This window comes from Perca fluviatilis, chromosome 6 (assembly GCF_010015445.1).
Source record: "Perca fluviatilis chromosome 6, GENO_Pfluv_1.0, whole genome shotgun sequence".
Lineage (NCBI taxonomy): Eukaryota > Metazoa > Chordata > Actinopteri > Perciformes > Percidae > Perca > Perca fluviatilis.
Window position 1 is genome coordinate 15,911,813 of NC_053117.1, and position 27,041 is coordinate 15,938,853.

Consider the following 27,041-nt stretch of genomic DNA (forward strand, 5'->3'; position numbering starts at 1 on the left):
ATTACTAAGTGTGGCATGCTTCTATTAAGTGAAACATTTTATTGTCTGAAATATAATCGTGTAAAGTGGAAAATGGTAAAAGAACTGAGTTTGGAGACAGTGATGAAACAATTAAATTATACATTTTTCAACCTCAGGATTTTCGTAGAACAATTGTAAGACTTTGTGTGTTTTTGTGTCTGTGTTTTTTTTGTGTTTTGTGAATGCGGGTATCCCTGATGGTGGGCTGTGTGTTGCTCTGTGTCTGTGTGTGTGTGTGCGTGTGCGTGTGCGTGCGTCTGGTGTGTGCGTGCAGCATGTCACTTCCTATTCTCTAAACATAGTCCAGGTAGCAGTGTGTGATGGTGCTGCTTTCACTGGAAAGAGATCACTGGCAAGTACACCCGGAGCCATCTGCACCAGAACTCAGACTGCAACATCTGTGTGACACACACACACACACACACACACACACACACACACACACACACACACACACACACACACACACTGGGGCCATCACCATCCCATAAGGAGTATACACTTCTATGTTGTGACACTGCTGTGATGTAGCTGTCATATACTGAGCATATGGCGCTAACCCCCCAAACCTGAAGTTCCAACATCAGATGTGATAAGCTATGTAGAATTAGTCTCAATTCTTCTTTGTAATAAATGGTAGTTATTCACATTATGCTGAGGTCACTCTCATAACAACTGTCAAATTAGGGCGCATTTTGATTTGATTGCCCAACTACGTGCGGCGAGATTCAATGATGAGTGATTTTAAGCCTGCAGTTCAATAAAGCCTGATTTGTAATGGCTATGTTGAGTTTAGTCGTGTGTGGTTGAGGTCATTCAAAACGTGTTCTCCCTCACTCGGTGCAACGTTGGTACGTCAGAGTGTGCTGCGTGTGTACAGCAATTTCTATCTGATTTAAAACTCAGTGACTGAAATGTCTATACACTAAATACAGCTTCAGTATCTGGACTGCAAGTATAGGTAAATGATGTAAGATGTGAATCAAATATAATATTTAATTTCTCAAACATTTGGAGCTCAGACTGCTCTGATTACAGCGTTTATATTAAGGGTTTGTTTCATTTTACAAACGCGTGAGTCTTCTGGGGAAATTCTCATTAGCGAGCAAGTCATGTCAAGATTTCGACCCAAAAAATATACACAAGCCAAACTCTTGGGCCAACACACGTCAAGGTTTCAACTTCAGTCTGACGATGTTTATTTCCCCAAACATTTAGAACGGAAGCTCTGTTGAACTGCTAAATCTGAAAAATGGCCTCATACATGAATACCATCGTAGTTGTATGTTGAAATCTATTTTTCTTTATGTCAGTTTTTTGTTGGCATGAGGCCATGAGGCCTGCATTACCCCATTAATTATCAAAAACCTTCTGTCTGCACTTAAAATAAAAAAACGTAAATATTATGTATACTTAAGTCGACTGTAATTGTGTGTGTGTGTGTGTGTGTGTGTGTGTGTGTGTGTGTGTGTGTGTGTGTGTGTGTGTGGTTGTGTGTGTGTGTGCATGTGTGTGCGTGTGTGTGTTTGTGTTTCGTGGCCCAGGGTGTACATTAGACTGTCAGACAGAGACTAATCACCTCGCTGTAATGCTGATTGCATATTCCAGGGCTTTTCTGTTGCTTTAAAGGCTGATTTGACTATTACCAAGATCCATTGTTAGACTTTTCCACTATTTAACTGTGATCACTGTTATTAGGACATCAGCTGTTAATGAATAAAGAGGTTCTGATTGTTCTCTGCGACTACAACGAGCAGCAAGAGAAAGTATTGTTGCCTTCTCCATGCCTACTTTTATAACCTATCATTTTATTGCACAACTATTTTGCCTGTTTTCCTTTAGATTTTCTGCTTCTTTTTAAACTCCTAGCTGACTTTATTAGCCTTTAGAGTTCAATAAATCTTCCGTATGCCTATATTACATATTCGCAGCCCGTCTTTCATTAGTTATATTTTTCTATTTATTCAGAACCAGAGAAAGTCTCTAGTTACTAAATCACTATTTGCTACTGATCTTGGTCATAATCATTTAATATTGAGTATCTGCCAAGTACCAATCTTCATATTTCCTACATAATACAGCTTCACATTGCATATTTAAAAATAAGTAGGGCAACAATAAAATGAGTTAATTAATACATTTAGGTACATATTTGAGGGCTTAGTAGGCTGGCATTAAGAAACAGTCTGCATCAAGGCTTTTCTTTCTATGGTGTTTTACGCGCTGTAGTGTGCTATAGTCTTGTTTATATATCTGTGAAGAGAGCAGTTTCTGGCTTTGTTGTGGTTGGAAAGTTTGAGGGGATATGGACAGCCTCACTTCATCCCCAGCATGAACAAAACAAAAGTTTTCAGCCAACTGCAGCACCTGCAAAATGTCGCTAGAAAAGACACAAATCGACAAATCACAAACTGTCTGTGTGCATCATTAAAGGTGCTGTAGGTAGGATTGCGAAATCCAGGACTTAGCCAAAAGAATTTAACGTCGACAGCTTCTCAGTCCCTTCCCCCTTTCCGCTAAAGCCCAAAACGGTCTCCAAAGCCCCTCCCCCCACAAGGGAGAATGAATGCGTGTGCATGAGCAGTGATTGACACGCAGTTAGACACCCCCCCTGGCCCTGATTGGTGCATCTGAACAGGGAGTTGTGGGTTTTTGCAAATCGCACTACAGGCTGTAGTTGGTGCCAGAGGAGCCGGATTTATTTTTTTAAATGACCTGCTTCATGTAGTTCTACTGGAACATAGGGTCAGTTTCAGCAAATATGACAGAAAGTTAGTTTTATAAGTCTTACCTACTGCGTCTTTAATTGAAACTCTTGGCTGCTGTTTATTGCTGCAGTGTTTTAATGCAAAACAATTTTGCGTTTTTGAAAATTGGTGCACCTGATGATACCAATCAAATAAAATGAAATCATTTAATTGGCCCTGATAGCAATCCTCTACGTCAACTCAGAAAATCCCTTGCCTCTAGTCTAAATGTTTGACTTTACTTTGTACCCACCTTCCTGCCTGTTGGTTTGATGGTGAGGGTCCAATCCTGACTCAGTCTTTGCCCCTATACAACCCTTTTTTCCCTTCTTCGCCTCCTGCTCTTCACCCTCCCCCCATCTTTGCCCCCACCTCTCTAAAAGTGCAAGTGCTGATTGCTTTAAAAGACCATACAGACATGTTGGCAGCCATTATCTATGGTTAGAGAGGACCAAGTAGAGAGCCAGGCCTTTTATCCCGACGACTCCTTTCCCTCCCCCCTCCCCCTGCTGGTTTGTGTATGTCAAAGCTGCGTAATTTGGCCCAACGTATGGTCCAGCAAGCCACAGTTAATGAGGGGCTGTTTGAGAGTTAAATGCACATGAATAATCATCAGGGAGCTGGAGCTACACAGAGAAAAAAAAAAAAAAAAAAAAAAAAAAAAAAAAAAAAAAAAAAAAGAGAGAGAGAGAGAGAGATAAAAAAAAAAAAAAAAAAAAAAAAATCAACACATGCACAGGGGGGTCGACTGAGTGATCAGAGACATAGAGACACGTTCAGTGCAACCAGTGAGCATTTACATGTTACTTCATGTTTGAGAATAATCACTTTTATTCTTTTATCAGTATACTGTCTATCTAACTCAGGTTCCCCAAACAGAAAAATATGATACACAAAGAGTATTAAATAATTGTCATTGAACAGTTGAAACAGGAAAACAAATGCCAATGCTACTTCTAAATGAGCTCTCTTGTCCCTAACGAGGGGAGAAGAGTTCTGTGTTTTTCCTCCAAGGGATGAGCACATGTGTCTAACATGGACTTCCAGGGGGAAAAAAACTAAATAAATAATATTAGCCTGATGTTTAGCGGTGCTGCCCTAGGATATGTGAATCCTTAGCGATGCAATTAGCTCCATTGCATTGCTGGCGTGGTGGCTTTGGCTGCTAAATAGCCTGTTGTTGACACGTTTGTGTGCTTGTCAGGTGTTTGCATGGCTCGTGGTGGGTAGATGTGCAGATTCCTCTCTGTGGGTAGTAAACAACATGGTTCTATGGGGATCCAATGAGAACATACAGTATGTCTAGAAGTGAGAATGGATGTTAAATTGGCATCTGCTTTACTGTTTTTTTTTATCTTAAAGTTGGTTTATGTAGAGTGTATTGCTAGATGTAACAATGCACTTTATGTTGACACAAGTCAGATGAACCAGAACTACAGAATTAAGAGCGGAGTACTGAATCCACATATTATCCAACTGCTGATTTAACACACTAATTAGACCATGGTGCAGGGGTGTTTAAACATGCAGGATCCCTGTGTTCCAACAAAGACTCACTCTGCCCAGCACCAGCTATCAGAGAGAAGGAGTGTAATGGTAGAAGTCAAAACAGGGCCATTCATTTGCTCTTGTTGAGCTAAGTGCATTCTTGGCTCACAGTCGGGGGGCACCGCACCAGACTGCGCGGCGAAAGCCAGAGAGCCCATTTGTGGAGGCAAATGTCACCATGTCACACCGCCCTGCATCTCTGCATCTTTCTCTCTCTGGCTGGTACCCTGCCGTGCCCTTCAGCTATAACTCTTTCTCTGTGTGTTTACATCTGTTTCTCCTTCTTTCGCTCTCATTCTATTTCAGCCTGTGTCTCACTCTCAAGCCCCTCATCATGTCCATCTTTCTGTCTTTCAAATCGGTTACTACTTACCACTGAAGCTTGCTCTTTCACCACATTGTATCTGCCTACACAACCTTCCAAATGTTACCCTCACAGCTTAGCTTGTTCTGTGTCTACTTCTTTCCATTTCTCTTCCGGCGCTACCTTTTTCTTGCCAGTCATCATTCAGCCTCAGCTGAACTCTAAAAGCGGGTAGCTTTTTCATAACATTGCAGTGCATTCATCCATTCTGTCTTCTCTGTCCTCTCTCCCTTTCTTCCTCTGTCAGCCAGTGGACATTTTCTGGTGTGTTTATAACACAAAACCCAAAGCTTAACTGATCCAGGCAAAGATGGAGAGTGATCTCCTTTATCCCTCCCATCCCTCATTCTTTCTTTCTCTCCCTTGCTCTTCCTCCCTTCCTCACTCATGTGTCATAGAGACTGTTTCTTCTTTCCAGTGCCTGTTTGCATTGCAACCAGAGCCTGCCCCATGGATTGCATGTTGCCACTCTATCACAAAACCAAACAGTGAGTGTGTGCTCTCGGCCTGGCAAAATGTTTTATAAGGCAGTAACCGCGTGTGTGGAGCTGCCAAGATAATGAATAGGCGACGCAGCTCATGCATGCTAATGTTATGTTGTAAGCAGTTTTGTTGACAAGTGCTAATACTTCTTTCATACTATCATCAAAAGCAGCTAATACAACAGCCATTACTCCGTAGCACTCCATGCACGACATGATGGATTGTGACCTTAATATAGGTTAGCCGAGTTTTGAAAGTTAAACAACCTGCAATAAATCATGGAATTATTACAATGCGCTTTAATTGGTTAAGGACTGTTTATTTCCTAAAGAGGTAGGAAAAATTGGGTTTCTGCACTTTTTAATTTGCAAAGTGCATTTTCATTACAAATGGCACTTTAATATTACCCTCCTTTGTCATGCAAAATACGCAACACACTGGCAATCTATTAATTGGACAAAAATGCGGTGCCAGCGTAAATCCTCCTCCTCTCTCACTCTGTCTCTCTCCCTCTCTCTCTCTCTCTCTCTCTCTCTCTCTCTTTCCCTCTCTCCATCTCTCGGGTGGTAAGAGCTGGTAATATCGATCAGAATGAGACAAAGTTAAACACTCTCTCTCTCACTCCGTGCCAGTCCTTATCTGCTGAGAAAATACAACAACCAAACAGAGTAAAAAATAAACGCAAAATGAAGATGACGGGCCACTGTCTGCTCTATGTCAGTAGCTTATTAACAGAGAGTAAATATGAGGGACATGCTTGGTAATTATGCCTGCCCCTTGTTGGTTTTGGATTTCAGCTCTTCTTTACAGAAGCCGGACATAATTCATACAGTAGAGGATGAAGCTGTTTTTTTTTCCTGCATTAAAAACAAACTATGAGCTTAACACACTGCAATTGTAATGAGTCAGGTTATCTGATATATTATATACACAAACTGTCATACCACAAACTATCTTTCCGCGATTTGTTTTACTTTTGTTTTTGACTTTACTATGTATGCACAATCTGCATTTTAAGGTGTCAAATATTCAACTTTTTAGCTTCATGAAAACAGCTATTGACTATGTACCTTGCATATCTGTCCATTTTGTTGGTGTACTGTTTGATTCCCTCAAATAAATGCCCAAAGAGATGCACTGCAGCAAAATTAGAATTTAATAGAATACATATACATTTATTTCACTAGAACATCAAGTAACGTTCAGTGTTTTGCCATCAGTCCATCAGAATTAAAGCTCACACCTGTTCTCTGCAGGTTGTCAAAATACTTTTTAGGACATGAAGTATATCCAACTTACAGAACATTAGGTATACCGCAGCTGAACATGTAAATAGATTATGCCATCATACAATACACTGGACATTACAGATTCATTTAACAGCACTCCTTTCCTTTTAGTTTGATAGTTACATTCCTGCTTTTTCACCAGTAAGAATTCTATTTGAAACTTAAACCATGAGTTTGCTTTGGTTGTAATGTTGGTGGTCAGGGATTTTGAACGTATTCCCATTGTGTGCTCATTGTAAGTAATTATTAAAGTTACAGTCTGAAATTAGCTGTACAGTTTAGAAACGTGTAAATATGTTGACATGTGTTCATTATGATATCTTTGGTCTAACAAATCACTGTGCAAAGAGTCATTGGTGGGTTAAAAGCTAATTCGAATTTTGTTCTCCTTATTTAAATGAAGTTCACATATGGGTTAAAACGTTGTGAATCTTGAAAAGTGAGACTTGAGTGGCGTATGACGCCCTGATGGCAGCATTACGACACGTCGCCAGCTGGTTTTGACAGGGTGCCACCCAAACATGTCACCGTGCTGTCCTGTGTCTCTAACCCCCAGCCAATGAGCACACACACACACACATACAACTCACACACACTCCATATCCCCTCGAGACCATCACTCACCCGTCATTCTTTGATGCCTCGTAGACCAATCAGGCGCCGTCTCATGAGACGCAGTGTCACACATTTAAGGATGCATGACAAAGTGCTCCTTGATTTCCCAGTGGCCACTGTCTACAGCCTGTACACACTTACAAACATGCACAAACGTACACACACATGCTCACACCCACAACACGCTTTAATATGTGATAGAGGATGCATGTCAAAGGATATTACGTCAGCAGTAGGTGAGATGCGAGTGAGAGTTTTGCTTAGCAGGCAGTGTCTTGAGTCAATTTACAGCTATTAATGACAGTGAGAGAAAGAGAGGATGTTTGTCGTTTACATGCCAAATTTAAGGATTTTAAGTCAAGACAGTAGCCTAATTTTAGTTTTTGAGCCAGTGTAACTCCCAAGCACTTTTCTCCCACCATACATCCTAGTTATAGTGTAATGCAGCAAACAAGGCCAGCCGGTGGGCACTAAGCATGCGGCTTTGATTCATAAAAGATGTGATGCCATAACCACCCAGTTACCAGGCTATTTTCGACTGCTCATGGTTTGGCTTTGGACCCTGATTCATTCTGCAGCAGAGAAACATCCACGGCCCACCAGCACGCCCCCACCGATGGAGAGAAGCTTCTCTTTCATGTTGACATTTTCAAACAAGGAAAAAAAGCTCTGGTTGACCTGTGTTCTCTCTCTCTCTCTCTCCCTGTGTTTTTCTCTGTGTTTTTCTCTGTGTTTCTCTTATTTTTCTCTCTCTCATGTGTGTTTGTTGTATTGAGCCAGACTAAATGATGGGGCCTGTGAGGTACCGGAGAATGGTGTTACTATTAGAATAGAGAGAGAAAAGGAATTAGTAATGGCAGTAGTCTGTTCAAGTTGTTCGGGTCTCAAAGTTACCTCTACGTGACCCACAAAAACTGTGATTTTCTTCAGGGAAAAGGCATTTTGGACCCATTACTCAAGCCATTGTGGTTGTGCACTCATATGAAACAAGGCGGAGAGGGTGGGGGTAAAGGCGAGAAAAGGTACAGTATAGCACCAAAGCTCAATCGCAAACATAGCTTTTATGCTTGATGAAAGCAGAACTACAATTGGCGAGAGCTTTCAAGGTCCTGTGTATGGGTTGCATTGAAGAAAGGCAAACAGTAATGTTACAAAGCCATTTGTGCCACACTTTTGCACAATTACAGCCTTTTCTCTAAAAATGCGTTGTTTATAATAGGTGACTGAGACAACAATTGCACAGGAGTAGCTTTGAAGCTGGGTGCTGTGTAGAGAGTCGAGGCACAATGCACCAAACGTGATAATAAAGAAGAGCATAATCCTTATAAACCAACCAGGGAATCGCCATTTAACTGGCATTGTGTGTGTAGTGTGTATAATCACGAATAATACTGTATATGTTGCGAGTTATGTTTTCATATCTTTATTTTTGTGCAAAGTGTTTGTGTGACTATCTCAGGTTTTTCCTTTTTCAGAATAAGCACAAAGTGCAGTGAGGCAGACATCAATCCTCCCACCAAACTCCTCTATCAATCCCAACCATTTAGCGTTTTCTACAGTGACAGGGGCCACGACTGCCTGATGTTCTGACACCAGCTGCTGCGGATTCACCATCGTTTCGCCAGCTATATCAAACAGTAATTGTTTGTAACACAGGCACACACTTAGCCAAACACCAACACTGTCTTAGGCTTATGTGCGATAAATCAGTCATAAATCAATTTACCAAACTGTATATTCTGAGCTGGCTTTTCAAACCAGGTCTGTTTTGGTAATTGAGTAATCCCTTTTAATAGAAAATACACACACCCACACTGTTCTTTTGACAGAGTTTGATGGATTAGCTTTTCTGCTAAATTCCATGGATGACATCCTGGAGTGGAAATCCAGGTGTGGTGATGCTTTTATTTATTTATTTTTTTCCCTTTTTTTTTTTCTCAGGGAGCTGAAATTGCAGACTGTGCGGGTTATATGCCATCAAAATAATAACAAAGAGAGACATGGAGTCAGTCTTGTGTTTTTCATTATAGGTGTTCCAATGTTTACTTGTTAAGACATATTCGTTACTGATATTTGTGATATTTAGGTATATAAACTGGTCTTCTTTATTTAATTTTACAGTACAGTTTCAGTGTTTTATATAACTAAATATCAGGTACCACATCCACAACAATGTAGTGTGAATAGTGTTTGAATTGAATTACTCTTCAGTTTGGCTGTACAGCCACTGAGCCGCAGTTGTAGTGATCTCCTTAATATTTATATCTCTTTTATTTATTATTATTTATTATTGCTTCTTTTACTTAAAAAAGCTCCTTTGACTCATCCAATAGCCAGTATACTCAATCGTGTAAAAATGCAATAATGCTGCCACTCTGACATGATTGATCCTCATTCTACCAATTAACCACGGAGGTGAAAAGAAATGGTTCACAGCGACATCTTCCAACAATGGGATTCATCACCTCTCAGCTATTTGTCTTTCGTCCTTCCCTTTCTGCCTTGCTTCACCTCACCACTGCATCCTTTCTTTCATGGATCCACATTCATGGGTGGTGTGGGGGTCAGATGTAGCTCAGGTGTGCTGCAGACAAAGGCAAAGTGAGTGCGAGTGAAGCTACTGTGACCACATCTATTTATCTCCATCCGCCTATGGCTAAAACACTGGCTGTGGCCATTCAGCAATTCTGCGCTGTTTTCTTAAACCAATCGCAAGGCGTGACGTTGGAAAGTGAAAGTACCTGCAGCTAGGTTTCGCCCGACCTCAGTCGTGACAGACGGGCCTGTCAGCAAGCAAAGTGAAACACCTGGGTAGGAAAGACAGCCAGCCAAAACCCGGGATTGCTCACATATTGTACGACTGTCTGAATCAGCCATTAGTTGTTTTGTCTTTTCACTTTGGATGGTTGAACTCCGGTGGGTTCATCTCTTTCTGTGGCATCTCCTGCATCCTGAAGCTGACTTACAACTCAGCTGCACACAGGAGGACGTGTTCACTCCCTCGTGTGCTCCAATACATTACCCGCAGATATAGTTAAAAAGACACCGAGAAACATGCACATACATACACACGTGTCACAGAGATACCTTTTCACACACACACCTCTTTACACCTAGAGAAGATCACTATCCTGAGGATTTATACATCCTTATAGACATTCTTTGCAGGGCCCTGGATGAGATGTCAGAATTGATGGCATGCAGACTTTTATTACCTGGTATGGTGTGTGTAATTAGGTTAAATAGATGGGGTTGGACACACATGGTAAAGGCTACATTTCTCACCCCGGCTGGATTTATTGGCCACGCTCCGCTCTGAGGTCTGCTCTAATGCACTCATTTGCATGAGGGCACATGTAGCTGATGTGTGTATTACTGTTACGTCAACTGCTAAGCACAATGACAAGGGCCGGCTTATGAATAGTTTGGTTCAATGGTTGGCAACGGCCCCGCCTGACAACTGCCTATTTGCTATGATATGAAAGCTGCCTGGCAAGTGTTAGATTGATACTTGACACGTCGAACAAAGCTCATTGTCATTATAATTACTATACGTTGAGTCTTAATTTCATGGTCGTCCATATTGCCAGCGTGATAGGGCTGTTACTTACATCTTCAGTAACAGCTGTCTATTCAGCCAGTGTATCCATCCGCCTTTCATATGTTCAACAGTCTCAGAAATAACGACTTCATAATGACTATAATCACCTCAGATGTAATTATAATGCATATCCATTGGTACAATTAAACTGTGTTTTCTGAAGAAACATACCACTTTTTTTCTTCCTCCAGATGTCCAATCAAGTATAAATCACAGATCAACTAATAGCAGAGGACTATATGTGTTATGACCTGTTCATTGAATAGACTTTAAAAGGAATCACTTTATACCAGTTACTCTGTCATTTGCTGGAGGGTCTGTCTGTTAAGGACAAGCTGATAATGAAGTGTATTTGATGAAGTAAGTTGATAATGAGAGCTAGCCGGCCAGCAGTAATGACAGTGTAGGAGTACAGACAGTGGCAGTAGCCTGCAGTGGTGGATGTTACTGTTCAGACTTTTCTGACCTTCACAGATTCCAGTTTCCCCTCCAATACCCATCATCAGATTGAATCATTGAGGAGGCGTGTGTACTCGTAGTTGTGCGTTAGTGGGAGTGTGTGTGTGTGTGTGTGTGCAAATGTGCCAGGATGATCTCATTCACCAAGGTCTCCCCCTCCTAGTTTTGGGGGGACAAAAATAATCTTGCAAAGAGGGACGTTCGCATTCACACGCATTCGTGCACACAGCCCGCCTCTGACTCCAAGGCCAGGCAATTGGCTTGGAGCAGCTGAACCATGTTTCGCTACACACACACACGAACAGACATACGGGCTCAGACTCCCATTGCCTTGAACCTGGCTACTTGCCTGTGCATCAGGACGAGCCCTGTAAGCCCTCCACTGGGATGTGGGGTGCATAGCAAAGCAATTTGTCTAGTATCCCCTACATCCTCTCTGTCTCTCTTTCTGTCTATCTACCGGTCTTTATTTTTTATCTTGCATGCACATACACTATTTCTTCCCCTTATTCTCCTTAACTCTTTTTATTCCCTTCCTTTCTCATACTCAATTACTACACGCTCACTACTTTCTCCCTGTTCCACTCTTCCTCACCCAACCCCCCTTGTCCCAGGCTAGGAGACACCATAGAGGGTCTGCTGAAGACAGGGCCCATTGACAGGCTAGAGTGGCAGTAACTTATTGTCTATTGATGGAGTGTGACAAATCATGTGGGAAAGCAGGGGTGCATGGCAGTGAGAGTCAGGGTGTTGAGTACGTGAGCGTGCCTGTGTGTGTGTGTGCTTGCATCTCAGATGTGTGTGTGTGTGTGTGTGTGTGTGTGTGTGTGTGTGTGTGTGTGTGTGTGTGTCTGTCTGTGTCTGTGTGTGTGTGCCTGCATGTGTTTGTGCCTTTTTGTGTCTGTGCCTGTGTGTGTTTGAGCGTTACGTCTTAGTGTGGGGCAGGCGGGCATAGCCGGGACCCTTCACAGCTCATTTAGCCCAAATGGGGCCACCTGGGTGGTGAGGGAGCTCAGTAGGGCGGCCCTGGCACTCTGGAGCCCCGCTGACAGCCCCCAAATATAGGGGCTCCGTCGGCCTATTAATCAACACAGCCACTCTGACAAATCACCACAACTATAACCTAATGAGAGGAATGAGGGAAAGGGAAGAGGTAGAGACATAATGGAGGAGGTGGAGGGGGCACAAGGAGTATATGGGCGAAGGTGGAGGGGCTGTAAGCATGGAGGCTAAGAAGTGACACAGAGAGCAGAGACTTAATGAAAAGGAAATGAAAGAAGGAGTAGCCTGACATTGCGACTGGCAGTGCGTGCCATTGGGCTAAGCCATGAGGTAATGAGAGGAGAATGCTAACACAGTTGTCATCCGTAGCTGTTCATCGGTCCTCCAGTCCTACTCACAACAAACCAATTGATTTGTTATGAAAGCTCAAATCATGCACTCCAAAATGCAACAGAGTGGATTAGCAAGCACCCGCTCAGCCCGACCAACACTCAGTCGCTGCAAAATAAATTAGACTACAAATACTTTCTCAACACTTTTTTTTTTTTTTGCAGATGCTTCAGAGCAAATTAGAGGTGAGAAGACGTTTGAGTTTGAAAGCAAACAACATTGATGTATGTCTCCTTCTCTGGTTCCCACCCTGAGGTGAGCTAGCATCTAATCTCTCCACTACCAATCTCAGGTCCAAATCACATTAGCCGGGATCAGAGGTGAAACTGGAGCTTTTCAACAGCAGCCTGTTCTCACTAATGAACCCCCATGGCCATCCACTGCATATTACAGCCACACTGAATGAGGGGGAGAAACTTTTTTGCAATAATCATTATGTAATTGCACCATGCCTGGGTTTCCATTGCCCTGACATTTTGAAAGCTCGATAGCAATATCTTTATGCTTCTCTTTAGGGAATATGTTTGGAACGGCTGTACTGTATATGATTGATAGTTTTCTGAGGCTAAGCAATCTACTTTATTGTAATTATATAGTTCAGTGTCTGTCTGAAGTTTATACGATAAGGTATTAGTTTATTTGCGATGAATTTTGTGTTGGGAACCCAGATTGACTTGACTGACATTGATTGTGTTTGTTTAAGTGACCCAGCTGTTAAGTCACTCAATAAAGAGAATACAACCTCAACTCTCACCCACAGCCAACACCCACTCACCCACTCACCCACAGCCAACACCCTCTCTCTCACACACACACACACACACACACACACACACACACACACACACACACACACACACACACACACACACACACACACACACACACATTCTAGGAATCTTTTGACAAAATCTGCATCGAAGACAGAGCTCTACTTTTGTGTGGCCAATTAACATGCAGCCTACCACTGAACACTAGAGTGAATATTCAAAAGCAGCACCCTCCTATTGACTTGCATCTGTCTGCTGTGCTGTCCAGCCATAGGATCTATGTGATATACTAAGCCCAGCCTGTCCGCTCCATCGACTGGCCCAGGATGGAAGGCCCATAGAGAGGATGCACAACTGCATGCTCCTTCCATCCATTACTTAGTTATGGTAACGCTGCAACAGCTACTGCTTCTGAATAAGCCACATGCACACCTTGCTAGGTATGCACACACAATCTGTTCCCAATTCACTCTGACCGAGGCTCATTGATGAAGGTGTTATGTTGGTGTGTGTGTGTGTGTGTGTGTGTGTGTGTGTGTGTGCGTGCGTGCGCGTGTGTGTGTGTGTGTGTGCGTGCGTGCGTGTGCGTGTGCGCGTGTGCGTGCAGGGATCCATCAACAAAGGATTCTCCACCAACTTATATGAAAGGCATTTGTCTGCCCAAGGTGACTAAAGTAAGATACTTCTGCAACGAAGGCCTATTTGTTCTGCTTTGTTTTTTTTTGTGTACAGAAAGGAAAAATGCTGCTATTGCTTGTGTTCTATTTTACCCCGCTTCCTCAAATCAGTGGGAGCTTTTACTTGCTTTTGTAATCAGTGGTTTGTGAAAATGATAACGTTTCAGATGCCACCTCTGTTTGCTTATTTAAATTCTTTACATGTCGTATTTACTTGAATGATGTAAACACTCATAAATCAAAATCCACTGATTATAAGGATTAAGTCTGTCTTCTGATCCAGTGTACAGCCGGACAATTACTGTACCACCCCCTTCAGCAGCTGCAGCTGTACAGTACACCATGCTCCCTGACTGCAAAGAGATAGTGATGATGAATGTAAACTGAGATGTATACTCCACTATGACTAACTAATTTATATATAGTGTCCATTCTCACTTTTGTCATGGATGTAAAGTGTGCCTGTGCCATTTTGTCTCTACACTGGTTGTCAATATATTGAGGCAAATCTATTAGTGACTCTAATACCTAATTCCTCTACATTTACTTATTTGGTGAATAACATGAATCGGATTTATTTTCAAAATTAAATCCATCTTTGTCAATAATGTTATTTTGCATGTTTTTTAATTAAGGCCTTGTTGAAGGTGCTGCCTCTGTCCTACTGTCTTAGCTGCACACGCATTTAATCTCATGGCAAATTCTCATTGAGCTGTGGGCAAGGTCACCGCCACAGAATGCCAACTTTACTTTTTAACCATTTTCTCTCCAAAGAGACAAAATGACTGATGTGATCTGACATTTAGTGTTGATGATGGCAGCCTCAGCCAGTAAAGTAGCATATCAGTGCCCCTCACCTCCCTTTATGACCTACACCGCACTAGTACATTAATGCCAATAATGTGCGTTGCTCTTTCTGGCACATTAGTGCTACAAAGAAATGAAAGCGTGGGCTTGTACAGCACGAATGCAAAGCAGGAAAAACTCGACATCACATGAATAAAGGTTAAAAAAAATCTATTCGGCATGTTATACTTGTTTTTTTTTGTTATATGTTTGCCTGCAACCAAATCATGAATGATGATGTTACCCCGCTCTTTTCTTACAATTTGACAATGTTTGTATTTTAGCTGTAAGAAATGCAACACTGCCAGAGGGCTGTGTGTATGTGTGTGAGTGTGTGCATGTATGCTCTCCTGAGTTGACAATAGACCTTTACAACATCAAATCCCTACAAGGTGAGGCACAACTCGAAAACGTCCTTTCATCGCCTTCCTTATCTCTTTCACACTGCTGTTGGCAGCAAGAAAGAGAAAGGAAAAACTGAGAGAGGGAGCATTATAATTTTATTATAAGGACAGAGGGGGTAAAATAGAGCACAAGGGATAAGGATCTGTAGATTAGGATGGAGCAGAACAATAAATTATGCAAAGTGTTTGAAAACACATACAGCTATAATTAAGTGCCATTTGATTTTAAATGAGGTGACAGCAAGGATTTATTTATCTCCTTAACCCCCTAAAACTGCCATTAGCATGGCAGAACTGTGAACTGTTTGAACTGGTAAGAAAACAAGGCCCTGATCTGATACACAATTACAGAGCCAACCAAAGACTCTCTCACACACACACACACACACACACCGAGTGAGAGGTGAGATCAATGTCTGCATGGACTAATCGGTTCATTGCAGGCCCAGCAAAACCACGGGAGCCCGCTGCTAATAATGTCATTATAAATGGAGCCTGTATACTGCTGTATTAACAGTATGGCCCTCAGTGAGGATTTCCACACCAACTAGTGTCAGTTGGTGGCCCTAATTTTACTAGACTTTGCAACTATTGACAGCAATTTTATATTGTTAAAATAAAGGTGTTGTATTTGATGATTTACGTACAGGGTGTAGTTTTTTTTTTTTTTTTTTAAACAAAGTGCTTCACAAAGGAACCCTTTCTTTGCTGACATGTATTGGAAGAGAAAGTCCTTAAATCTATGGCAGTTACCTTCATATTGTTCGTGGGTGGCCACTACCTCAATGCATGATGTTAAAGTTTTTAGTAACTGCAATGATGAAGCTACATCAGCATGGGTTCACCTGTCTAAAGCTATATAGTGTAACTTTTTAAACATCAATTTTCCCAATGCAACTCAATCAGAAGGATTTATCACTGCTTTTCTATGCAGTTACATTACAGCATGCATGGATTACATTTCTGTGATTGGTCAGATAGTTTATCTGTGAATAGGTAACACTTGATTTGATGCACTGCAGTGTTGGTACTGCACCTGATGAAACTTTGTTGTATGTGGAATCCAAGATCTTACTCACTCACAATTATTTCATGTCCCAGAAACTGTTGTTGCATGTTATGTCATAGCTGTGACATGTTAAGTTGTCTTTAGAGTTAACTTGGGACATTAGCCTTGATGTGGTCTTTAATTTTGTGACAGGGTTCCAGTAAGTTTTATTCCAACATTGCTCTTTAGTTCCATCTCTCAAAATAACATCAACCGCACGAGCAACTTACCAAAATAAGCCACTACATAATCCATAAAAAGTAAGTAGAATATGATGAAATATGCATTTTTTTCATAGTGGCTATGGAAATGAGATATTGCTGGGTTTGAATAGAAGTTTTGCCAGATCAATGTCTAAGAGCGAGGCCTTTGTCTGAGAGCAAGTCACAGTTTCTCAACCCTCAGCGCTCCTTAGTAGATTTCACAATTTATATTATGCACAAATGACAAAGAGAAAATACTGAATAAGTAATAGGCTATTTCCTGGTAGCACATTGAGGTGAAATCACAACGAACAACTTTTTTTCCCTTCTGTAGGCTTTTCAGTGGGGAGATTGCATGAGTGAACGCTTGTTCTCAGTGTTTATGCATGTGTGTGTGAGGAGGGCACAAATCTAAAGCTACTGACTGTTTATCTGAATCTGCTTTGTTCATTAATTCATGGGTGATATTTTATGCATTTAGTGACAAAGTTTAAAGAAGTAGACCCAAATGCAGACACAAGACACTGAGGGAGATGCTATGTTATGGGCTTTAATGATGATCATTCTCTAAAGGACAAAGTTTGGAGGGGCTGCAGAGCATCTGGTGGCAGAGGTCGATAGACTAGTGTATTGAAGGTTCAAGTGGATTGCAGAGAGAGGCTGATGAAGGCAACAAGTAATCTTAGACTGGAGACAGTCGAATGTTGTGTGGTGGTGGACTGCAGGGGAAGGAAGATGATGGACATAAGGGGGACAAAGGCTGGACAAATTTGCAGGTTAAAACAAAACTGACTATTCAAAAACAAATTAAGGTGATATTATAATGGGACACTTAAAGAGTGATGGGTCTTAAATAGACTGGAACCATTTTAAGAAGCGGAGGAGTAATCAGGGAAACTGCTGGGACTAAGGCAATTCATGAAGATAATCCCTAAAGAGTCAGGAGCTGGCATGTGGTGCAGAAAACACAGTCATTAATATTTAGCGCATTCTGTACAGGACCTATTAGGGTTAGTCTTGAGGCTTTGTCTCCCTTAGTATCATTTTAGCTTGTGTATGAGATTATGTTAATTGTCACATTATGTACAGTATGTGCACATCTTTTTGTGAACATTTATCTTTGTTTAAAGTAATAGCCCTTATCCTCTTTTTTTCTTTTTTGTCCTGCTATTTATCTCTCTCCCTGTATACCTCTCTCTCTCTCTCTCTCTCTCTCTCTCTCTCTCTCTCTTTCTCTCTCTTTGGGTCATGGGGGAAGACTTTTTTTTTTGGTTTATGGGGGAAGACAGATTGCCTCTGCTGAGTTTCTTTGATCCCTGAGACCTGCATGCACACTGGAGCTGTTAACAGGTACCTGCCTACCTGCCTGCCATGGCTGAATGACTTACTGACTGCCCAACTAACTTAGCCTCCCATCGTTACTGCAGTAACATACAAGAGGAAGGTGATGGAAGGAGGAAGAGTGTGGTCATATGGGGTAGATAAGGATAGGCTTTCATGCTCAGATATACATGCATCGGTTTTCATTTTAGTCCTGTCAAAAGATCAGAAACACAATGTGTAAACACATAGATGCTGATCAGATGGGAGAAAGGGATTGGGATTTACTTGGAGTCGCTTTTTGGTTCCTTTTTGGAAATAATTGTTATGCCCCATGTGTTGGGAGTTTGAGAGGTGGTGTCAGCCGTCAGGCATACACAGGACGCGGCTGAGAGGTTGGCTTCCTTAACGAAGGGTCTGGCTGTAATGATTTACAGTACCTCGAGTGAGAGAGGTCTCACACACACACACACACACACACACACACACATGAGCACACACACACACACACACACACATGCTTGCATTTCTCCGTGTCACAACCTCCTCTTGGGTGCTGTTTCAGTGAAAGGTGCCAGCCTGCTCAGCCAAGCTCCTAACAAGAGCCAAACAGTGGGGAGACTGGGGAGGAAGAAAATAAAGGTGAGGTGAGGTGGGGGGAAATGGGGGAGGTGAGGAGGGGAGATAAGAGGAGCAGAGAGCTGTCAACCTCCTGGGACAGAACTCCGTGTCTATGTGGAGCAGTCAGGTAACTGTGCTGCACTGACCAGCAGACGTTGGCTGTGGAGACTTGGCAGGTGTTTGGTTATTTGCTGTTGTCTGCATGTAATAATACATTCACAAACAGCAAGGACTCTAAATTGGACCCTCACCTTGTCAAACACAAACAAGGCCCCTCACCTTTTTTCTCCCCGGAGCAATATTTGATAGATGTTACCCACAAAAGCACAGCGAGCCTATTTGAGGAATGCACCAAACTGTGTCCAATAGACTAGTACTCACAGTCACACTGCGGTGGACAAGCAGCCTAATGATGTCTGAAATACCAGCACAACTGCTATGATATGCTGTGATAATTGCTACCGTCCTGTCCGCAGTACAAATAAATGTGGAATCGGTGGGCAAACACATTAATATGGAAATCACTACATTAATTTGGAGCATGGTTTAAATTATTCAATAATTAAGCCACTGCAAATTTACACAAACTTTCCCCCTGGATGACTGGAGAGAATAGTGAGGAACTAGAAACAGCCATGCAGAGGGATTTGTAATATGTGGTCATGGTGCGAATGCATGGTCATATCAGTCGGAGAATTCAGGCACAACTTTCAATTTGGGTGAACGGGCTCTCATATGAAATTGCATGGCTATAGACATTTAACTTATCTTAGCTAACTTAGCTTTACTACTTTTTTTAGTGTTACTTTAGTGCTACATTAGCATTAGCCCCCATTAAGTTTCAATTTAGGACTGCAGATGCCAACAATGCAGTTGTGACTAATACAATTGTAGCTGACAAATTTAAAAATATATTTAATTTGAATATCTTAAAAAAAACAACTCCTGTGTGTCCAGCGTACTGTACAATGAGTACATTACTTAAACTACATAAGTCAAATCAACAGGATACTGTGATATAAGTAAAGTACACCAACCTTTTAGAGTGTAACCTTTCAGTCAAGATATATAACCTTAAATCTCTGGTCCTTTCCCTCTTCCTCAGCCTCCCTCTGTGTTTGGACTCCTCAGCATTAGTGTGTATGTGTGCATCTCTGTGTGTGTGGTGTATTTGAGAAAATGGCCTTTTGTGGCGTCTGATGTGCTGGACTTATCATTGCTTGGATTTAGAGTTTAAAACCACAGTGTCTTTGAAGTTTTGTGTGTGTGTGTGTGTGTGTGTGTGTGTGTGTGTGTGTGTGTGTGTGTGTGTGTGTGTGTGTGTGTGTGTGTGTGTGTGTGTGTGTGTGTGCCTGTGCCAAAGCACGTACAAGCGTGTCAACTTGTGTAACTGTGAATGTCCTTTCAAAGGGCCTTCACAGATCTGTCCAGGGCCCTTTGATCAGGCGTCCTATGACTTGCCTGCTCTCGACGGCCCTCGAGATGAGAGGGTGCGTGCTGGGTGGGAGACAAGGCTGGTTGGACATGGATGAGACTGTGGATTTGACCCACACATTCACACGCGCACACAAACGTTTAAGCATCAACACACACATGGAGATACTAAAGTGTACAATACTGGAGCTTCACTCAAATGTGATACATCAAGACTCATAAAATCGGACAATGCAGATGTTTGTGTGTGTGTGTGTGTGTGTGTGTGTGTGTGTGTGTGTGTGTGTGTGTGTGTGTGTGTGTGTGTGTGTGTGCGCGCAGTGGTGAAATAAGTATTCAGATCATTTACTTTAGTAAAAGTACTGATACCACACTGTAGAAATACTCTGTTACAAGTTAAAGTCCTGCATTGAAAATGTTACGTAAAGGTCCCATGACATGGTGCTCTTTGGATGCTTTTATATAGATCTTAGTGGTCCCCTAATACTGTATCTGAAGTCTCTTTCCCGAAATTCAGCCTTGGTGCAGAATTCCAGCCACTAGAGCCAGTCCCACAATGATCTTTCCTTAGTATGTGCCATTTCTGTGTCTGTAGCTATTGAGGAGGAGAGAGGGGGGGGCAAGGTGGAGGGTGGGAGTGTGGCCTTGACCAACTGCCACTGTGCTCATTGAAAGCAATGATGTCTCTCTCTCATGGGTGGGCCAAATTCTCTGGGCGGGCAGCAGAGAAAGGGGAGGTAACCTTGTTCCTTATGACCTCATAAGGAGGAAGATTCCAGATCGGCCCATCTGAGCTTTCATTTTCTCAAAGGCAGAGCAGGATACCCAGGGCTCGGTTTACACCTATCACCATTTCTAGCCACTGGGGGACCATAGGCAGGCTGGGGGAACGCATATTAATGTTTAAAAACCTCATCAAGTGAAATTTTCATGCCATGGGACCTTTAAGTAAAAGTGTACTTACAGTATTAAAAGTAAAAGTACTCAATGCAGAAAATATATATAGTATATATATATATATATATATATATATAAATATATATATATATATATACATATATACATATATATATACAAAATATATATATATATATATAATATATATATATATATATATATACATATATATATATATATATACAATATATATATATATATATATATATATATATATATATATATATATGTTGGCGCGATTAATTTGTGTAAAAACATTGTATTTTATAAAGTACATATGTTTTTTGTATTCAAAGTTCTTAATGTGTAAAGTAACTAGTAACTAAATGAGATTAATGTAGTGGAGTACAAAGTACCATATTTCTCTCTGAAATGTAGTGGAGTAGAAGTAGAAAGTGGCATGAAAAGAAAAGACTCAAGTAAAGTACAAGTACCTAAAATGTGTACTTAAGTACGTTATTTGAGTAAATGTATTTAGTTACACTGTGTGGGTGTGTGTGTGCGTGTGTGTGCGTGTGTGTGCGTGCGTGCGTGCGTCATCACAAGATTAGAAAGTACTCCAAAGAATCAGCCTATGTAAAGGGCTAGTATTGACTTACTTAAGTTAGAAAGATTTAAGGTATAGGTTAGCAGTTGCAAAGTTAGGGTTAGGGTTAGGTTTTGTCATCCTCTCAATTATTGTAATACAACATTTGTGTGTATGTATTTGTGTTTGTCTATATTGAACACAGCTGCTGCAGAGGAAAGCTACCACTTCATGTTTACTTTGAAATAGATTTGCTTTGATATCGCATATCTTTGGCCTTGCTGATTTAGTGTGTGTCTTGTAGCTTTTGAGTGGACATCAGTTTGGATTGAGATGCATCTCAGGTAAGGTCTAATACTGAGTGGCATCAGCGCACCGCACGGACATACTGTAGACCTGACACTGAATTGATCTGACAATAGAATGGATCAGTGTAGCAGCTAGTAAGTCAGAAGGTAGAGCATAATCCCCTCTGTCAAGTCTCTGTCTCGTCAATATTCAAATCCAGCCGGCTGTCCAATGGCTGTCAGTTACAATCTCCCTCTGGCTCATGGCACAGGCACATATCTAAATTGAATTGGATGTTTGCTTCTCAATGGAAATTGAGTCGAAGAGATGACCCCCTTGCCCTGTATTGTGAACTTGTCAGTTACCCCAACTGAACTAGATTCTAATGTACAATATCTATTCCCAACTAATAACTTATCTTTGTTGTTTCCTTTTTTATATGGCTTCTCGTTTTTCTTTTAAGTTGTCGTACAACCGCTGTCTCCCTCTACTCAACATTAGTTAACATTCTTTTCCTGCTTTTTTTCAAGGAACCATGTAGATTGACATGAAATGTGGACTGATTTCTATTTGTGACTTTGCTTTCTGAACAACCAAATCACAAATGCTTTCTTACCTTTTCGAAGGACTCCGTGCTCTCTCCTGTAATGATTTATTCCCATGCACTGTGCTTCTCTGTAACACCAAATGCCTAGTGTCAGCATGGAATGAGATAGTATAGACATAGTATGGTTACCCAAGGTCTGAAGAAGACACACAGATACACATCCTTCTGCAGTATATACTGTATATCATTCCAACAACTACATAGATCCACTGACCTCACCTTTACTCTTCACCTTTAAACACCTAACCTCAAACTCTGACATCAGCAAGAAGGAGCTGCTCGAATTCTTAAAACGTGTTGTGGTCAGGTTAAACAGGTTCGTCCATCACCTGGTTTCTCTGGGAAGACTGTTCACACGGTGCTGTCTAAAAGCTAGTTTTTTTTGTTTTGTTTTTTAATTACTCGCAAGTTTTGATCAATGCTCATCTTTTTCCAGAGACATAGGTAAGTGAGGGACTCTCTTGTCAGTTGCAAACCTGTTTTTATGTCGTGAATTGCTGAAAAATGTTAATATTTTTTACAAAGAATCTTGTTTAATTCATCTTAATCCCAGGTTCTAACCCCAAGAGATGGTTGAAGATGTGAGGACCAGGACCAGTCAACATTATGTCTCTTCACTAAAAGTAACCTTACTCCAAAGGTCTAAAACTGAAAATCTCTCTCTCTCTCTCTCTTGTTCAGTCCCTCTCCTACTACTCTGACACATGTCGCCCTGGCATGCATGGAAAGGCCTGACCTTTGGAAAGTTTAGCACTTTAAATATTTAGGCTTGGGTTATGATGGATCCTCCAAGGCCCTGCGGCAATGTGTGAAGCCTCTGATTAGGGCTGCTGTCAGAGTCATTTAGCAGAGTGTCTGGCTGTCGGTGGCGCTCTCTGTTTGACAGGCGAGCCTTTTAAACAAACAGCGGTCCCAGTGGCAGAGCAGGCAGGGCACCCAGCGCAGCACAAACACCACAACACTCTGAGAGAAACCACTCAGCCCACTGACAGCTGCAGAGGAAACCACCGGCCACTGTCTCTCAAGATCTTTCTGGCACTTTCTGCTCACTCACTTTCTTTCACTTGGTCTATACTTGTAGCGCTGCCTTGTTTTGTTTCCTCCTTTTTTTTTCTTTCTTTTTTTTTCTTTTCCCCTCTCTGTCGATATTAATTTTTTTTTTGTCCATCATCAGAGTTTACATCTCCTTTTTTGTTTTTCTCTGTCTCCGGGAGCCACTGAAGCCGAACATCAAAGTTTCATCTCTGGTGTGTGTTGAGTAAGATTTAGTAAGTAAGTTGATTGCCGGATGATCTCTGAGCAGGGCTTATGCTCTTAATTTGTCAAACATCACTACTCATTATCAGCTGAAAATCAGGAGAGATGCGCTCGGTTTCATGCCTGCATCGTCCCATGATTAGGACAGCTTACACTGATGTTCACGTTGAAATACATCTGAGCCAGCCTTTTCATCTCACTCTGAGACAATCTCCCGTGGCATCAATCCTGTAAATATATGAGTCTTAATATGTGTGTCCTATTCTGTATTCAGAGGAAGAGCCAAGTCAGCAGCTCCAGTATTAATGCATGAGAAATGAGCAGAGCCCATAAGAATTAAAGGGTAAGACTTCCCTTATTAAGATGTAAATTCCGGGGGAAAACTTGCCGAAATGAGGATACAGTGAAGTTATTGTCAACTTTAGCCTACTTATGCATTTCTAAGAGGCATTGTTGTGTTATAGTTGTTGAAATTAGATACACACCGCAAAGCACCTTGTGTATTTTTCGGCTCATTTTTCAGCACGAGATCAACCAATATGCAACCTATACTTCACGGAACAATTTACACTTTTGGCAACATTATCTAGTGACAGTATACATGGCAACTATCGTGGTAATTCAATCTGTCTGTGTGTGCTCCTTCTTTTTTTCTCCCTCTCTACCTTTTTCTCATTTCAAATTTGCACTTAACACCTTCCTGGGGAAAGGCTTCTCATTCATCAACGGTGTTTGTCCCGGTGACAAGCAGGGCGCCTCCTGCATATCAATATCAGCTAAGACAATGCTGAGCCTGTAACCTTCAGCTAAATGTCATTCTGCTTAATCCTATTTGAAAATTAAACATTGAAAAACCTTTAGCGTACCTTCCTGTCTTCCTTCCTCTCTCGCTCCCTCCTTTATTGGCCGCCGTTCCTATAGCTGTCTGCTCTCCCTCACTCCCCTTCCTGCTCTTGTTTTGCACACTGTGTGACATTTGTATTGTTTTGTATTTGTGAGTGTTTGTATCCCATAATGGTTATTTAGCAGAACTGATTTTAATTTAATGTCACTGGAAAAATATCATAGGGACAATTTGTCTGCCCCTGGTTAGTCATCTGCATTCATCCAACCGAGTCTACAGCAGTCATCAAAGAGGCAGACTTAACTACTTCTTCCTTTGTTCTATTTTTCTTGAGACAGTCCACTCACTCTGTGACGGAAGTAAAGACAGCGATCCAGACTGACACAAAAATGACCAGAAAAACAGAGAAAATAGTGACCAAAGCGGAGGGAGAATGCATTCGCATGAGATGGAACCTCTTTGTCAAATCTGTGTATTTACATAAACAGATCCTCCCCTTACAGACAGTAATTACTACACCAACAGCGGTTGGGAAGCAGAGGAAGAAGATGTCTGATTTGTCCAGATACACACTATGACAGAGGCTGAAACTTCATCAAAGGGCTCTGCATTGAGAGGCCCGCTTCTTAGTATGCATGAAACACATGCGTGATATACTTTTCCTCTTCTTCCTCCTTACACACAAGTACGCCTCACTCACAACGCACAACTATATGGTACACGTTTGAAGATACAGTGAGGAATTGGAGGGGAGGGAGGGTGGGATAAAAGGAGACGCAGAGATTGCAATGAAAATGCAATCATTTGCCGTCGGACAGATATAATTCTCCTTCGGAGAGGGAGTGTGATGTGGTAGCTCAAAGACAGCCTTCAGCCAGCTCTCCATATGGATTTGATTGACCACAATCACTCGTCCAGAGATCCCATTGAAATACGCAGAGTGAATTACAACGTGACTACCCTTGATGTCTTCATATTGAAGCCCTCCATTCAACTCTGGAGCTTTAAGAATTAGAAAATGTGATGGAGAGACATACTGAAGCAGCACTAGAAGCAGTTAAACAAGACGGGGAAGCAACAAGATATGAGAAGGATTTCTTTTTTTTCTGTTTTAATGTTCTCTAGAACATCCCTTGAGTCTTCATTCTGTGTGTGTGTGAGTGTGTGTGTCTGTGTGTGTCTGTGTGTGTGTGTGTGTGTGTGTGTGTGTCAGTGTGTGGATGCTTGCAAGTCTGTGTGTGTTTGCGTGAGTGCAGAACTGTAAGTCTGATAGTTTATCACAGCAGCAGAGACCACTGAAACTGACCCAAACAGCATGAAAGAAGAAAGAGAAGAAGACTCCCATGTGGGAAGATAAAAAGTGAAAGTGTGTGTGTGTGTGTGTGTGTGTGTGTGTGTGTGTGTGTGTGTGTGTGTGTGTGTGTGTGTGTGTGTGTGTGTGTGTGTGTGTGTGTGTGTGTGTGTGTGTGTGTGTAGGAGAATTTATTTTGGACAACGGGTTACTCCACACTCTGTGTTGAACCCAAACCAGGTTCCAGGCAGTGGGTCCTTTCTTGTTTCTGTGTGAGACACAAATAGAGGGGAGATATGGGCACCCAATCTTCCTACACCAACATAACTTGTGGAGGACACATTTATGTCTGCTGTGCTGTATGTGTGTTTTCATTTAACCCTGAGTGACAAATGTTAGTCGCTATTCAAACAGCTTACGTTCTGTCTCTTTATGCTTTCCAGGTGGGAGATGCAGGAGAATGCAGAGCTGGAAGACGGAGAGAAATTTATGGTAGAGGAACTTCAGAAAGCCTATTTTGTTTGCTGCTGCGGCCCGGGACCGCAGGACCCTCCCGAAGCTGATGAGACACTGGCAAAGCAGACCCAGGGGGAAACGCAACAATCCGATAAAAGTGCTGCCCAATAACAGCCCAGGCAGTTGGAATTTTTATCATGTTGTAAATGTTTGCTTGTAATACTCACTTGCAGCTCTCAAGGTAGCAGAGTGTGTGTGTGTGTGTGTGTGTGTGTGTGTGTGTGTGTGTGTGTGTGTGTGTGTGTGTGTGTGTGTGTGTGTGTGTGTGTGTGTGTGTGTGTGTGTGTGTGTGTGCACATTTGTAAGTGTAATTGGGTTTGTGCATGCACTGTGTGCAACGAGTTTGCATATGTGTGTGCAGGAAAACATGAGTGAGAGAGCGGACAAGAAACTGTGGAACAACAAAAAGAGTGAGGGAGACGTTGCTTCCCTCTTTATGCACACGTCTCAGCCAAACTTTCTGTGCTTTTCAATGCTGCATCAGACACATTTCATCTTTTTGAAACACATCTCCAGAAATCAGTTCTGGGAAATGGAGAGCCTGGATTTGTTTGCCTGGGACAAGATGGGACTGTGTGATCATTGTCGGGTTTTTTTGAGACAGTGAGCGTAAAGACGTGTGTGTCAGCATACTTTCTCCTGGTTTCTGAAAGCAAACATCAAATATTACGGTTGGGAAGCAAGATGATGTATGTTTTGATTACGCTGTGTCCCAAACATCTGCCCCACTATGTAATATCAGTCAGTATTTTGTGCAAACTGAGAAAACATTTATTTTATGTGTAATAAGATTGCTCAGTATATTTTTCCAAGTTTGTCCATATTTAGTTATTTAGAGACTTTATTAGTTATTTATGAGATGTTTTAGAATCACACATGGAAATAAAATGCTATTCTTACTTCAACAATTAAA

The 27,041-nt window shown here is 41.7% G+C and overlaps 1 protein-coding gene across 1 annotated transcript in view; it reads left to right on the forward strand.

Moving 5' to 3' along the window:
- kiaa0825 (KIAA0825 ortholog) overlaps positions 1-27,041 on the forward strand; it is a 127,169-nt gene extending 100,128 nt beyond the window's left edge. Inside the window, exon 23 of the mRNA XM_039802830.1 lies at positions 26,056-27,041. Coding sequence (XP_039658764.1) covers positions 26,056-26,239 — 184 coding nt within the window. The 3' untranslated portion in view covers positions 26,240-27,041. The remainder of the gene's footprint in view (positions 1-26,055) is intronic.